General features: G+C 38.8%; 1 protein-coding gene across 1 annotated transcript; it reads right to left on the reverse strand.

Annotated features, from left to right (window-relative positions):
* Positions 1-1,882: 1,882 nt before the first annotated feature.
* Positions 1,883-15,156, reverse strand: LOC137278113 (uncharacterized). The gene is made up of 2 exons (XM_067810237.1): positions 15,053-15,156; positions 1,883-4,131 (listed from the first exon to the last, which is right to left on the reverse strand). The coding sequence occupies exon 2, from the start codon at positions 4,078-4,080 to the stop codon at positions 2,320-2,322; it is 1,761 nt and encodes a 586-aa protein (XP_067666338.1). The 5' UTR covers positions 4,081-4,131; positions 15,053-15,156; the 3' UTR covers positions 1,883-2,319.
* Between the last annotated feature and the right edge of the window lie 35 nt (positions 15,157-15,191).

Consider the following 15,191-nt stretch of genomic DNA (forward strand, 5'->3'; position numbering starts at 1 on the left):
ATATTTGTAAACATGGTTTAAAGGTTTATCAAGATTAAAATATGTCAGATGCAAATAAACCTTCAAATTTTCCTGAGATTTGAGAACTGCAAATGTTTCCTTGAATAGTCAGTTACACTAATACTTTTAATCATGTCATTTTAATGACAGATGTAAAGAAAACTTCTTTTTGGTATTCCACTATAATAAACCTCACGCTCTTTCCAACTGATGTTTGAGCAGAAATTAATTACCGTCTTAAATTTCATCATTGAATACAAAAGTACTATTTATAACATAAAAAAATAAGATTTGAAAGACATCATTAAAAACATTACAGTGATCTCCCTTTACATACTGACGTCTTTCCCGTTGTGTCTTGTATATGAGACACTTCACTTATCACACATGTTGATGATGTTGTTTATGTGTAAATAGCAGACTATACAGATGCATCCTGGATATCCATGTGCGTGGAAAATACCAAAACTAAAACTTAATTTCACCTGAACCAGAGTGTGTCAGATGAATCAATCGCTCATTCTGTGGGATAAACCGTCACGTGACAAAATTTGCCTACGCCTCCCGTTTACCTGGCTGTTACTACACACACATCTTGCAATATCGAATGAAAATAATGCTGGTTTGTTAAATAACTTTGTATTTTGTTGACAAAAATCATAACAAAATTTGGCAGAGTTGTGTTTTCATTTTTACTTTGACGTAAGTTGAGTCATTTTGGATTATTTGTTTTTGAGTTAGAGTCATTGGGGAGATTTTGACTCAAATGGACTGTAGTTGATATTGTGTATTTATTAAAGATTCCTTAAAGACCTTGCTTCAAACCAGTGCACAAGTGGGTTGTGACCTGCTTGCTTTGTCAAAGCTGTCTTTCGATGCAAAGCAATGCAATATTCAAGCAGAGTGCATGAAACATCACAAAATTGTCTTACGGTTCATGATGAAAATACGACATAGCATACAAGAAGAATGTTCGTGTACAGATGCAGACAGTCTACAAAACATACAAAATGTATTTCTCTTTTTTATATCCAGATTTGAATTTCCCACTTGATTAGTCAGGTGTGTTTCCACAGAAACAAGCATGTGAGTGGGTTAAAAGTTCAGGTAGACTGTGCAAGGTCTGGGCTGTACACGTATTTGAGGCTGATATCATCATGTTGAAGGTTTTATTTTCTGCACATATGAAAAATTTGAAATTTCCAACATGCTATCAGACGATCACTATAGTCATCAAAATATATAATGAAAAGGGTTGTTGGATATAAGGCACATGCATATGCAGTTAGTAAATTCCAAGGTTAACCTTTGCCTTGAACCATTGCAGTCCTGTCACTCATTGGCAGATAACATCTAGAATGGCAGACTAACTGAAAACCCATCAGGATATTTTTGGGTTTGCACTCCTCCCACCACCCCAACCCCAAATATCCCACTAATATGATGACAGTCTATTAATAATCCAGACTGGAACAGACAATCCATAAGAACAGGTCAAGATGACAGGCAACATCACCTGGTTCAGTCTCTGAATCATTAAGTTGCCTCCTAATAGATTTGCACATTTTAAGTGACCTTTGATTTGAGCTACCCATGATGGAACAGATCAGACACAGCATTAGGAAATCTCACATTCAATTAAACTACATGTATTACTTTATAACATGACAGTGTTAGCACCCTTGTGACAGTAAACACTTCAAACATGTTTTGATTTACACCTCATGAGAAAATAGCTGAAGATGGAGGCAACACAGTGACTGCACAACTTCCTTCCAAAACAACTGTTTCCATTTTCAAGTCCATCTACATCCTGGTAATGAATTTGAACATGTCCTATGTGTGTTCTCTGACACATACATAACAACATCACAAAAAAATATTCCTGCATATTTTAATGTCCGTAAACACACAATTTGTGAGCATACAAATAACAACGTTGGACGTTAACACCATGCATATGTTGACATAGGCACAGATACTTTCTACCAGCAACTTGAAACCTGTCAAAAGCAACCTTACAAAACTTTGGTAACATCACTAAAGGCACTATATGCAGAGTGTAAGAACTGAGAATTTGACAGTAAGAGAGATCAATATAGTGTCAAAATATTTCTAGAATCAAATATACACAAAGTCAGAGGAGGCATGATCTTCAGATACATTTCCTAACTGAAATATTCAAAACACATCAAGCAATCCAAGGTCAAGTTGGTTTTGTTGAAGGCAGTGACTGAATGGAATCTAAGTCAAACATGTGCTGTAATCAGAGTATGTGTCATGCAAGAAACACATGTAGTAAGTCCGAAAATGTTCAGATCAAAAGTTTTCATTCTGTTTTGCTATCAAACCAGATGTCGCAATAGTGGCATCTACAGCAAAATCAATGAGAGTTTCATTTGAAGGCATCTCTCCAAACAATTCACTGGGGACATCAGCCTCAGTGTTCACTTGGTCCATCTGAATGCAACCAGCATCTTCTCTGGAATCCTTGGCTATAGATGTAACACGGGAATGAATTGGTTTTTCAGTGATAATGCTGTTCTCAGCTCCAGGGCCATACGCTACAGTGTCAGCATTGATTAGACTGGAGACAGGAGACTCCTGTTTTTCCTCAACTGAAGCTCTCAACTTGATATCTGAGTTACAGCCTCCATTATAATCATGTGGACAGTCTTCATCTGTATCTAACACAGGACCAAGTAAAGAAGACGATTGTGGTGTTATGTGATTGTGCACCATAGAATTCTGGAATGATGTATCTTCTGATTGTCGTTCAGTTGTTGGGGTCATTCTAGATTGTTCAATATTCCTAGCAAAGACAAGTTCAGAGGCCTGAGTTAGCTGATTGATAACAGGTTCTAGTCGATCGTGCAAAGTCTGAATAGGCTGCTGATTTCTGACAGACAGACCTTGATCTCGGATAGCTAGGAGAACACCTTCATTTTCAAAATCTGCTCTTCTCAGGTGGACATTTGGTGGATCTGGAGCTATGACCATTTCTTCAATAGTTCTGTTTATAGCATTATCAACAATAGCCTTGGCTGTGTGTTGGTCTTGCCAATGTTCAAGATGACCAGCACCTTGATCTGGACTATCAGGAACATTTGGTGGATTGAAAAGCTGTGTTTGTCTCCGCACATTACACATGTGACAATGAACATTGTTACAAATACAGGTGTTTCTACTCTGTGGACTTCTTCTAGGTAATAGACTCTGCGCTGACTGACCTTGGGTTGCTCCAGCAGAAGGCTCCTCTACATCTGTCATACTATTAATACAGTGTCCTGAGATAGATTCAGAAGAGGTAGATGGTTGTATATCTAGACTTCCTAAATTCAAACTGCCATCTACCGATGAGCATGCATCAGTTACATCCTCTTGAACTGATGGAGCAGCTGTTGAAAGGCGGTTGCAACGTGACTCTGCATTATGCTGCAAACACAACTTCATTGTTTGAATATCTACCTTAGTCTTGATAACTGACAACACCAGGTTGGATGCATCTGTTATGTCTTCATCTGAAACATCAGTGGTATCAGAGCTCTCACATCCATTAGGGTATGACATGGAAGAATCCCCATGGTCAGATTGTTGAGCAATCATTGAAGGACTATGACATAGCCCTGACAGTTGAGTCCTTGCATGTTCTTGATTACCCCTCTCCTCACCAGCACTTACTGTTTTATCACTAGCACAGGTTACCATGACCACATCAGATTCTGGATGTTGAAGTTTAAGTGGTTCCAAAGTACATTTTGAGCCAGAAGAGTTTTCTACCCCAACCACACCAGCTTTTGTGACTCGAACTCCCCCTCTTTGACATTTCTCACCACTTGGCATGTCTGGAGTATGACTGGCATGGTTAAACCCCTCTATTATGTCAGAGTATCTGGCCTTTTTCAAAGGAGGTTCCACTTCGGAAATATTCATACTCATGGAAGTCCCATGACCACTAGCTTCAGTGCTGCCTTCCTGCCTGCCACTGACTTTGGAGTGCCTCACTGAACAGGACGGCACAACATAGGGCAAATCCTGGGCTAGCATGCCTTCTTGTGATATGGGTACATTGTCCATCATTTCCCTCAGACTTGGGCACAGGAAACACTGACGTCTTCCATGTAACTGCCCCTGCAAAACAGTTCATACAAATAATTCTCCATCACATCAGTGGAAAACTCTATTATTCAAAGGTGCCATGAATGATTTACTCTTTTCAAGTGGTGACTCAAGAAAGAAATCATCATACACTGAAATACAAGGATAGTCCAACCTTCATACGCAAAGGTTAGGTGAAAGGGGTTTTAGTGTCATGTTCAATATAATTGCATTTTCATAGCAATGTGCATGCGAGCATGTGTATAGCTGCTTGTGTTGGTCCAGATGTCTACCAGTCACACTGCTTGTCCACCAGAAACCACTTGAAGTTTTAACATGGGTACTCTCTTTTGCAACATATGTTACATTTGGGATTACACTTTCTCAGTAAACTACAAATTCTAGTACCAGTACTTTTTTGAGTTGAATTTCATCTGGGATTTGAACCCACACCCCCAGAGTCAGGCACTTTTGACAACGTATGAAATTCCCAGCTGACTAGTTCTACGGGATCTCCCTTAAGCCGGCTGCCAGGTAGGGTGACAACAAACACCATCTTTTCATGTCTTATAGTATGTCCGGGTTCCTTATTTATGTCATGCTGAAAGATACACTTGTGTTCTTTAATCAGAAGTGAACTTTGAATTGAATGCCAAAGTAAAGCTGCCATAGGCCCAGGCAACCTGTCTCACTAAATATTTTGGATGGGTGATGATGCCAGACCAATGCAGGGTGAAATTCAGTCACCGGTATAGATATCAAGTGCAACCTTAACTATGGTCATTAGTCACAAAAATATCAAAACATTTGCCTTAAGGATCTTCATTAATAATAACAGATTGGTAAAAACTGTCAGTACTTGTGTAAATCAGAATATGCTAGTCAAAACAGACTGCAGAGTAACACCCATCTTGCAAATGAATTGACTTGGTGATGACACTGTTGGAAGGTACCTAACTGTTTTGAGTGAGTTTGTGAGTATGGTTTTACACTACTTTTACCAATAGTATATCAAGCAATATTGCACCACGGGACACCAGAAATAAACTTCACATAATGTACCCATGGGAAGGACTGAACCCAGGTGTTCAGCATGATGACTGAACACTTTAACCACTAGGCTACCCTATTGCCCCTCGTAATTAGTTTGAAAGCATGTGAGATTATTCACAAGTTGTTCTACATACTTAACATAATCCCATTAACATCATATGTGTTTACTCTGTCTTCTCTGACATAACAGCTCTGTGAATGAACATCTGACAGTGCATCCACCATTCTCAAGGAACATGAGTGAAATATTCTAAGCATCGTGTGTGATTTCTGTTTCCAGGAACCTTCTATGCTGTGATCACTCTATACTGGTGTTTCTTAGCAAACCTGGGTTTGCACCTATACAATATATCATCGAAGGAACATTGTGTTCTGTGAAATTTTGAACTCATAAAAATGCAGCTCTTCAGTTGGACAGCAATGAACAGTGTATCAGTATATGAGGAGAATTTAATACATACGATGAACATTGGGCACACAATCAATATTTATAAATTCATGGAAACAAATAAAGAAAGTCATGAAAGTACAAATGTTCTTTTATTCTCATCCAGGTACTGTACTGTGGGTGAAATTCTGGAATGAATAAAGGAACACCTACACTTTCATGTCTTCTCTTATTTGTTTCCACAAGTTTATGAAGTTGAAAGCCAAAATTAGAATGGTTAAAAAACACATCCATTCTTCATTTAGATTTGTTGTATGACTTGTTAGATCATCACGTAAAGAGGTATTATAATTTATAAGGAAGTAAAGATCTGGTTTCATTGAAACTGCACTCTAGAACATCGGCTGTGACTATCTACAGGAAACAGCAACAAAGTTCTGAATATTTTCCTGTACTCAAAATGTCACGCAAGGATGAAGATGACGCAAGGATGAATTACTGTAACATAATATAAGTTCAACAACACTTTGAACAGCATTTGGGACCTATCAGGGCATGTTAACTCCAGGAAGACAGCCAAACTAGTGATGGTGACCTACATCAGCACTGGTCTGAGGCTGACAAGCCTAGAAACCACTACATGCTTTTACCATATCATCAAATAGTGCAACTTTCATAAAACAAATAACTATCGAGATGGAAAAGGAGTCACCTAAAGCTGGCAGATTCTGAGAAAAACTTAGACATGCTTCGTTTTGAGTTTTCACATTAGAATGAGGGTTTGGAGGAAAGGAAAATAATGTAGTTCAAGGATATTAAAACAGACTTGTTGGACTGTCATAAACATAAAAAACATATTAAAAGTGCTATTGTTTCATATGAAAGCTGGTGTAGTCCAGGGGGTCAAAATGTTTTTAAAAGACACTTGCCCTGATTTCTATGACACAATCAGGAAGATGCAATTATGAAAGAATAAATCGTCATGGTATTTGACGTTAATGTTTACTGCACTCTTTACTGTAAATCATGAAATTAAAATGAGTCTGTATTCTTCTTGCATTATTATAATGACACATTTCCACTGAAGACAGAAAATGTAGACTTCTTGTTGTCTTTATTGTCTTCAGGTTAGCATTTATCTTATTAACACAGAATATTACAACAAATTAGACATCTCTCATAAACTTAACTGACAAATCAGCACTAATTTCCATAGCACTAATCTGATATCCATTGAACCTACTCATAAATGTTGTCATAAGACAAGCAGTAGCAAGACATCATGTGATCAAGCATGGTAGTGCAGTCAAAGCATTGTCGGTTTATTTCCATTCATTGCTTAACAAGCTCAGTTCAGGTTTTTTTGTAAATAATAAGTGTGAAAAGAAAATAAACATCAACGATTCACAGTGTCACATTTTACGATCAACAGAGATTCCTGAGCTCATATTAATTTTGTGACGCATTTTAGAATAGACCCATTCACTTGCATAAAATTTGTAACACATCAGTTTTATGATTTACAGTAACAAGAGGTGATAAATAGCAAAGACGGATAACTCTACCCTATTACCATTGTGAAATTTAATGTAATTTTGATTTGAGTGGGTGAGTTTTAGTTTTACGCCGCACTCAGCAATATTCCAGCTATATGGCGGCGGTCTGTAAATAATCGAGTCTGGACCAGACAATCCAGAGTTCAACAACATGAGCATCGATCTGCGTAATTGACATGTGTCAACCAAGTCAGCGAATCCGACCTTCCGATCCCGTTAGTCACCTCTTATGACAAGCTGAGTCGCCTAATTTTGATTTGATATGAAATGAAATCGGAGTTTATTAGCAGTCTGAAACCAGAAGCAGAGAGTATCTAGTAGCCAATGGACAAGGAACACACCATTATTTGATTGCCTGAAATGAACACTGCCTTGTTCCAGACGTTGGGCGATGGGATTTTTGAAACCTTGCAGTCTGTCTGATATAAGGTGCTCTCAGTTTATTTTATGGTTAAGTTAAACTAAATCTCTGGTCAAATAATATATAACAAACGCCCGGCCTAGAAAACAAGATCTGCTTAGTTCTGGCAAATACAATGAAACTGTGCCAGTAAATGGAGTTTCTATATGGTTTTCAATAATATTGTCCAAAAACTTGGCAGACCATTGTGCCCTGGTGTATTCATGAGTTAACTGCCCAACTTTGTGTCAACATGCTACCTTGAAAGACATGATAATGAAAAGTATGACAAGAGTCATCAGAAGATGACATACCCAAACCACCTCCCCCATCCCCCCACCCCCACCCCCTCAAGAAACAAAGCCCATCTACACATATCTAGAAAGTTGTACTGACAGATATTTGCAAGTTTTTGAGTTATGCTCCATAAACGAAACACACCTGTTAATCTGAGACTAAGCCTGAAATGTTTCCATGGAAAACAAGAAAATGATAAATCACGGTTCTGCTCCGGAAACGAAGCCCATCCCTCAATTTCGAGTTTTACTGACAGATATTAAGAAGTTTTTGAGATGTGCTCCAGAAACAAAACACACCTCTCACTTTTGAGACAAAGTCCGAAACGTTTCCATGGAAACCAAGAAAATTATAAATCACAAAAACATGTACACAGCAAAAAGCACCACTTTAGGTTCTGACTGATTATCTACAAAGTTTTGCAGAAATATATTGAACGGTCTTTGAGTTATGCTCCGGAAACGAATCCCAACCCTCAATTTTGAGACTAAGTCTGAAACACATGGAATATCATCTTAGCAGTGAAACACATAGAATATCATCTTAGCAATGAAACATATGGAATATCATCTTAGCAATGAAACACATGGAATATGAAACTGCTTACCATTACCATGAACCAGCACCCACTGATAGCCTTAGGCAATTAAACAATGGCCGACATATCCCTGCTGACACACTGACCAGCAGAAGCTCAAAGGTAGACAAGGTCTGTCCTTGGGCAGATCCTACTTCTAACATAAGGGAAACTGACATGGACTCAGGGTTATGGACTCACCCAAAATGTTATTTTCTAATCCTGACTCATGCTTAATTGCTTATCTCATCCTCCCTGGTGAAGGTAGTGGTATACCTGAGATCCTTTGAAGCCGTAAAATACACTCACCCACCAGTAGCCTCCCTTTCCTGCCAAATCGGTCACATGACTAACCATGCTTGCTACTCTCTCCTTATAAAATCACCCGACACGAGAATTTGGAATTCAGCATGTCTGTGAGGGGTGGCTGGGAGGGCTTTCATCATGAGTCAGGATAAGTATAAAATATCAATTTTATTCAGAAAATTACATATTTTTCCTTATCCTGACTCATGCTTAATTGCTTACAGAATCAGACAGAAACGGCAGTGGGTAAGGCCATACTGGATTCTGCTGGTTGTCAAAATTACGTCCATTAATTTCCCCCCTTAACAAGAACTTGTAACTGCAATAATTCCGTCCTGTTCTTCTAATATTCATTGTAGTTTCTGGGGGGATCACATCCAGTCAAACTTGTCTCCTGCAGAAGGCTTCTTTGACTGGAACGTGATGATATCCAATATAACTAGCGTTCTGCTAGTTTCTGATGTAAGTAAATGTCAAGATATTCCAGTCAAGACTAGTTGCGACCCTTCTTCATGAACAAGTATCTTCATTTCGAGTACAGGGTCATAATCACTCAGGCTAGTCTCTTCAAGACGTGTGCATGGACTCTTCACCGTTATACTCCGCAGAGTGCCTGGCTTCCTTAAGTCACGTCACAAATCGGGTGAGTTAACTCAGCGCCTCCGGGGAGCCGTTAGTTGCTGTGCAAATACAAGAGGACCAAACTGATGAATGCCAGCGACATCCTCCGTGACTATGTCTCGTAGATAATGATTGGCAAACACTGTGTTTGACTTCCAAAAGCAGCCCTCGATTATAGTTGATAGCAAGCAAGTGTAGCGCTAGTGTAGAGGCCAAGGCTCTGACTTCATGTGGGTTGGAGGCTCGCAGAGGTTCCAATCCTGCTGCTTTATGGGCCCTCAGTATAACAGCTCTGATCCACACTGCGAGAGCGTTGCGGGATACTTCTGTCGGTGTCTCAGTAGATATAGGGATGAATAGACGCTTGAATCGTTGTCTCCTCGTCTTGGAACGTTGGAGATATATTTTCAATGATGCAACCTCGCTGTTCAGGTAAGCACCCCAGTCTTGTAAGTTGTAGTAATACATCTACATATTAATGGTTGATGTAGACAGGCTCTAACAAATACGTTCCTGTGCAGACATTTGACTGGCGAGTTCACCATAGCGGGTAGGGTCTCAAGATGTCCAGCGTCGTAGACTGGTCAAGTCATCTTCACGACGTATTCGACGTTGAAAATTCCCCAATTCTTCCTGTAGAATTGAAGACGTCCACCCACTTGAGACGGTTGTTCCAAACATGATCTTGAATAAACGGCCTAACGTCTGAGAGCGCCTATTTCCTCTGTAGTGGTGACGAAAAGAAGATGACTTGTCTCCTTGAGTATTAGACTTCAAGTATCCCTCGCTCACTGGTCTCTGGAGAACTTGGACTTGTTAGTGCAGCGTTGACTTGTCTGTTTGAGCACCGTTGTCAAGGTGTCGATGGACTTGATCATCTTGACTTTTCTGGAGTCTTGGACAACCTTCCTTGCTGCCTGTTCAATCTTCCCATCAAATATTGTAGGCGCTGATCAAGGAGCCTTTTAAAATTCTCATTCCATGATGAGGCGCACAACAGACCTTGTAGACATAGTAGATTCAATCCCACAGTAGTTGAGGCGAGGTGTTTGGACATAAACTGCTGATCCTTCTTCTGTGTGACGAGCGCTGACAGGATCATTGTCTCTCCCTCGTTGGCAGGGTTGCTGAACTTGGAGACGAGAGTCTCGATTATGGCTCTAGATTGAGCTAGTCTGAAGAAAGTGCATCTTGTGTTGTTGTTGAAACTTGGTTGCTGACTTGAATGCCGTAGATAACGTCTCAGGAATCGTAGATATTGGAGCTACTTGCGAAACGTTAGCGAGTTGATGTCCTCATTCTTCATCCTATAAGTGTTGGCTTCGTTGAAGTCCTTGGATGGCAAGAATAAGTCCAGACCATTCATGATCCATGACGTGACTTCCGAGTCCGAGAAGAGGGCAACCTCTGGAGATGACGAATGCTAGTATCTATCTTCATCCTTCCGTGAGTGTGATGCATTCAATGGATGCAGACGATCCCTCTTATGTGAGTCCAGGTCTGAAGGGGACAACAAGACGATGTCTTCGATGACCTGGGGTGACTGATGAAGATCTTCTGCACTGATGAGTAGACCTGTGAGTGCACTCACCCAAGTGAGCATCCTCACTCATGCGAGCGCACTCACCTGTGCGAGTGCACTCTCTTGACGTGGTTGGATCTCTCTCCGGACTGGATGACAAGGACTACAATGATGATCTTCTTGAGCGGGTGTGTGTGTCCTCTTCATCCTCTGGTGTGAGTGCAGATCTAGCTGAGTGTTCACATGGAGCAGCAGTTGACGTAGTTGAAGATCGCAGTCTTTGTTCTTCTTCAAAATGCCGCTCCATCAAGCTCATCATGTGTGTAGTTAACTGCTGCATGAAGGCGTCTGCGTCGAATGGCTGCATTGAGTGTAGTGATGGCTGAGCCGTAGAGTTGTCTGCTATGACGATTGAGGCTGCTGATGAAGTCTGCGTTGTCTGGCGACTCTCGAAAGGGTTCTGGAGTGGTGACTATGCAGTCGGGGCCAGTCTAGATGACGACAAAAGTTGTCTATGCCAGTTGACATTCTGCTTGTTGTGTAGAATGAACGGTAGCTCATCGTAGATATGTTGTTCCTGTAGAGGGACAATCTCTTCACCAAAGGATTCCTTCATCAAAGTATGTTGATTCTGCGACGACTTTGAAGAAGAGGACTTATCTGTGGACTGTGACGACCCTGTCAGTTGATGAAATGCTTGCTAAATAAAGACACAATAATCACAAATTTAACAAATTATGATGCATATACATAAGCCAAATACCGCATACAACATAAATTTAATTAAAGGACCGAAATACTTGGAAGACTTATTGCCATGTCCGGGACCCCAGGTGCCTCCAGCCATCTTTGTTGGGCGATGAGGAGAGAGTGACAAGCATGGTTAGTCATGTGACCAACTTGGCGGGAAAAGGGAGGCTTCTGGTGGGTGAGTGTATTTTACGTCTGCTTCTTTTAGAAGGGAACTTCAAGGGATTCTAGGTATTCCACTACCTTCACCAGGGAGGAGATAAGCAATTAAGCTTAAGGAAAAATTAACAAACTGCAAATGTGACAGAGCTTGATATTCTACATCTATCAGCCAAACTACAGACCACTGTGAAAGTCTGTGATCCAAAAGGTGAAAAGGAACTTGAGCAGATCCCCTGAAAACTTCCACTTGGTTATATGTATGGACATACAAATAGGCAACATGTTTAAGAGTTCATACGTTGGATATGCAGAATGTCAAGCCATCTTTTCTTTAAGTTGATCCATAACCCTGGAACTATTAACACAATTTTTCTAAACAAGGACTATGCTCTACAATAGACACCATAAAGCTAACTCATGTACACCCTTGGATCACAAGGAAGTTTCATTAGTCACGGACAGACACTTTATTTGGTAATATTCAGCTGTATGGCCCATTTTTCAGTTAATACAGAACCTATCAATAATGTCACATGAGCACAAATTTAAATAGTTATCTAGCAATAAACATATGTTTTAACAATGTTCCAAATGCATGTATAAAAGAGAATTTTTGAGACTTTAATTACATGACATGTTTAATGTGTGGAAGATATATCTCGCTCAGATCTTTAGATTTATCATAAACTTATTATAATACATGAAATTCATCTTCACTAAAACCCAAAATATAGTTTGCACATTTAATTAGATCAATATTGTCTTGTTATATCTTCTGAAAAAAATGATATTAAAAATGCGTAGGGAAAGTCTAAATTTACAGATGGCTCTTATCAAATCCTTATTTTCTAATAATAAATAGTTCTCTGGTTCTGTAGCTGGCTTCACTGAATCATAATGACATAAAAAGGATGAAGACAAAATGCTATTGAGCCAGTTTAGTTTTGATAATACATATGTTGTAATCTTTGTTTTAATGAAAATCGAAATACCTTTTCATCACCAAAGTCTTGCACAATCAAAACAAACTAATACCTACACGTAACCAGCAAAGATCTAACATTCGAAACCCAGTTACAACTGGTCTTGCCATTATCATCAAGCGTTCTTAAAAAATTATAGCAATGATAAAGGCATTGTTGCCATTCCATCTTTACTGGTACTTTACACCAATATTTAACTTGGCTGAGAATGAAAAGAGGACAACCACCGGTATCGCCTAGAATTGCCTCATTTGAAGCAAACTTCCCAGCTTGTAAAAAGCGTTTAAAATAAGATGATTGGACTTTCTCTATTGCTTCACTATTTTTTGTGCCCCATATAACAAAATCAGTGCAATTTTACCATCTAAAAGAGAACAAGCTGAAGAAAATGGAACATTTACAAGTTTTCTGAAATATGTATAGAATGGAATAACAGCTTTAGAAGCTTGACATGCTAATTGTTTACAACATACTGACCGTGATAATCCACATAATATAACTAATCCTGAATACTTAAAACATGTATCATTAGTCATGTTACTGATGAAATATAAGTACCAACTGCAATGAAAGAACATTTCATTGACCTGACATAGTAACTTTCACATTTGTTTTTGGTAATTTTCTTACATTCACAACTGCAGTAGAGCCAATTCATTCATGTTTTCAAACAATTTCAGTGGAGTTTAGAAGGCAGTGAGGTCATACATATCCAATTTCTGATGTGCCCTGCTTTTTCCCTATTGACCATTAATAGGATTAATTATCACCATTTGACAGTGAGTAGTACATGAGGTTTGATGCTTTCTATTTTAATCAAGTGACACGCAACATTTGTAAAATATTACACAGGGATTACTGCAAGGACCCCTTCATTTTAAGATTTAATTTAGAACAGTGTACATGATTAAAGTGTTTGAATTTAATTTTGATTACGGTAGCAGGTCTCCATTATTAGGGAACCTGGTTTAGCCAAAATAACACAAGACTGATATTTTTGTCTGACAGTTGCGATTTGTCAATGGTTCTACAGTACCATTAGCTACCCAACTTCTCCCATCCTTGGCTTAAACTCTGACCCACAATATTCAAGATAAGCTAGATGGTATAATTGTTACAACTGCTTTTGGCAATTTTCCAGCCAAATGTCTGGGGTTTGTTTATATATTGCATCTGGATGAAATGATCCTGTGATTGACATTATGAGTGACTGAGTTCAGTTTTACCCTACTTTTAGCATTACTTCCCACAAAATCATAGCAGAGTCACCAGTAATGGGCCTCAAGCATGCAAGAGAACATAGAGAGTCATGCAAAAAGTATTCGGACACTTGACGTCATTTCCATAAACTTACATGTTATTTCAGTGTAGTAAAGATAATTTTCATGAAATGAGTTTAGGATGGATCTTTGTCAGATTTGACAGGCATATTTAAAAATCATCTCTGTTCTGCGCACATTATTTCAATTAAATTCTCCGACCACTAAAGAACTAACTGCATCGCATTTATCAACTTATGTGTGGCTCCACAATGTTCTGTCCCATAGGCTGACATGTTAAAGGAGTTCATGGCACTGTACATATGTTGTTTAAACTGCTATTTGATAAATAAGCAACGGATAATTGAACAGAAATAATGTGATTGTAGGTAAGATGATTTCTCGCCAATGTGCAAAATTTGACTTATATCTTACAAAAATTAAATTCAAGAAATTTATTGATGCGAGACTAAATCAACATGTACGCCCTTTGAAATTAGGTCAAGCGTCCGAATACTTTTTGCATGACTCTGTACCTATACAAGTAAATGCCTTACCACTATGCTACCCCATTATTCCTGATTGCTACCCCTGATTGACAATTTTCGAACAACAATCCATATTGTTGGTTTACAATGATATGTGATCAACTGAGCCATAATGCAAGAGCCAAGCTTATATTATGAACAATTCACAAAACGTTTGTCTAGAAGTTACTTGCAAAGCCAATAATATCCTTGAGCATCAGATGTAGTGAATCCATGAGCCATTGCCAAGACAGACCCTCGTATCTTAAAAACATAACATCATCTGCTTTTATCATATAAATAAAAAAACTACATTCTTGTAAAATACAGAAGTTATGTTAAATCAATAGGATATTGGTTTTGTTCTTTATATACATTTTCGCGTCCGTTCACATAAATAAGGGTTACCATTTCACATTTTCGTGAAAACCAATTTTCTTGTCACACGTTCTGTCAGTATTCTGATCAGTTTATAAGATTTCATACAACAAACTTGGAGAATACACTTTGGAAAGTAATGAAAACGTGAAATAATACAACTACACATACTTACTTATAAAATAATAAAGAAAAGCTAATCGTAACTGAGCGAGCAATATTTATAGTTGCAGTACAGATGCTTCGCTTCGCAGGTGCGCATCAAATCTCAGTTTCTGTAACAACCGTAACAATTTTCATTATAAGTTTATTCC

Source organism: Haliotis asinina, chromosome 3 (genome assembly GCF_037392515.1).
Source record: "Haliotis asinina isolate JCU_RB_2024 chromosome 3, JCU_Hal_asi_v2, whole genome shotgun sequence".
Lineage (NCBI taxonomy): Eukaryota > Metazoa > Mollusca > Gastropoda > Lepetellida > Haliotidae > Haliotis > Haliotis asinina.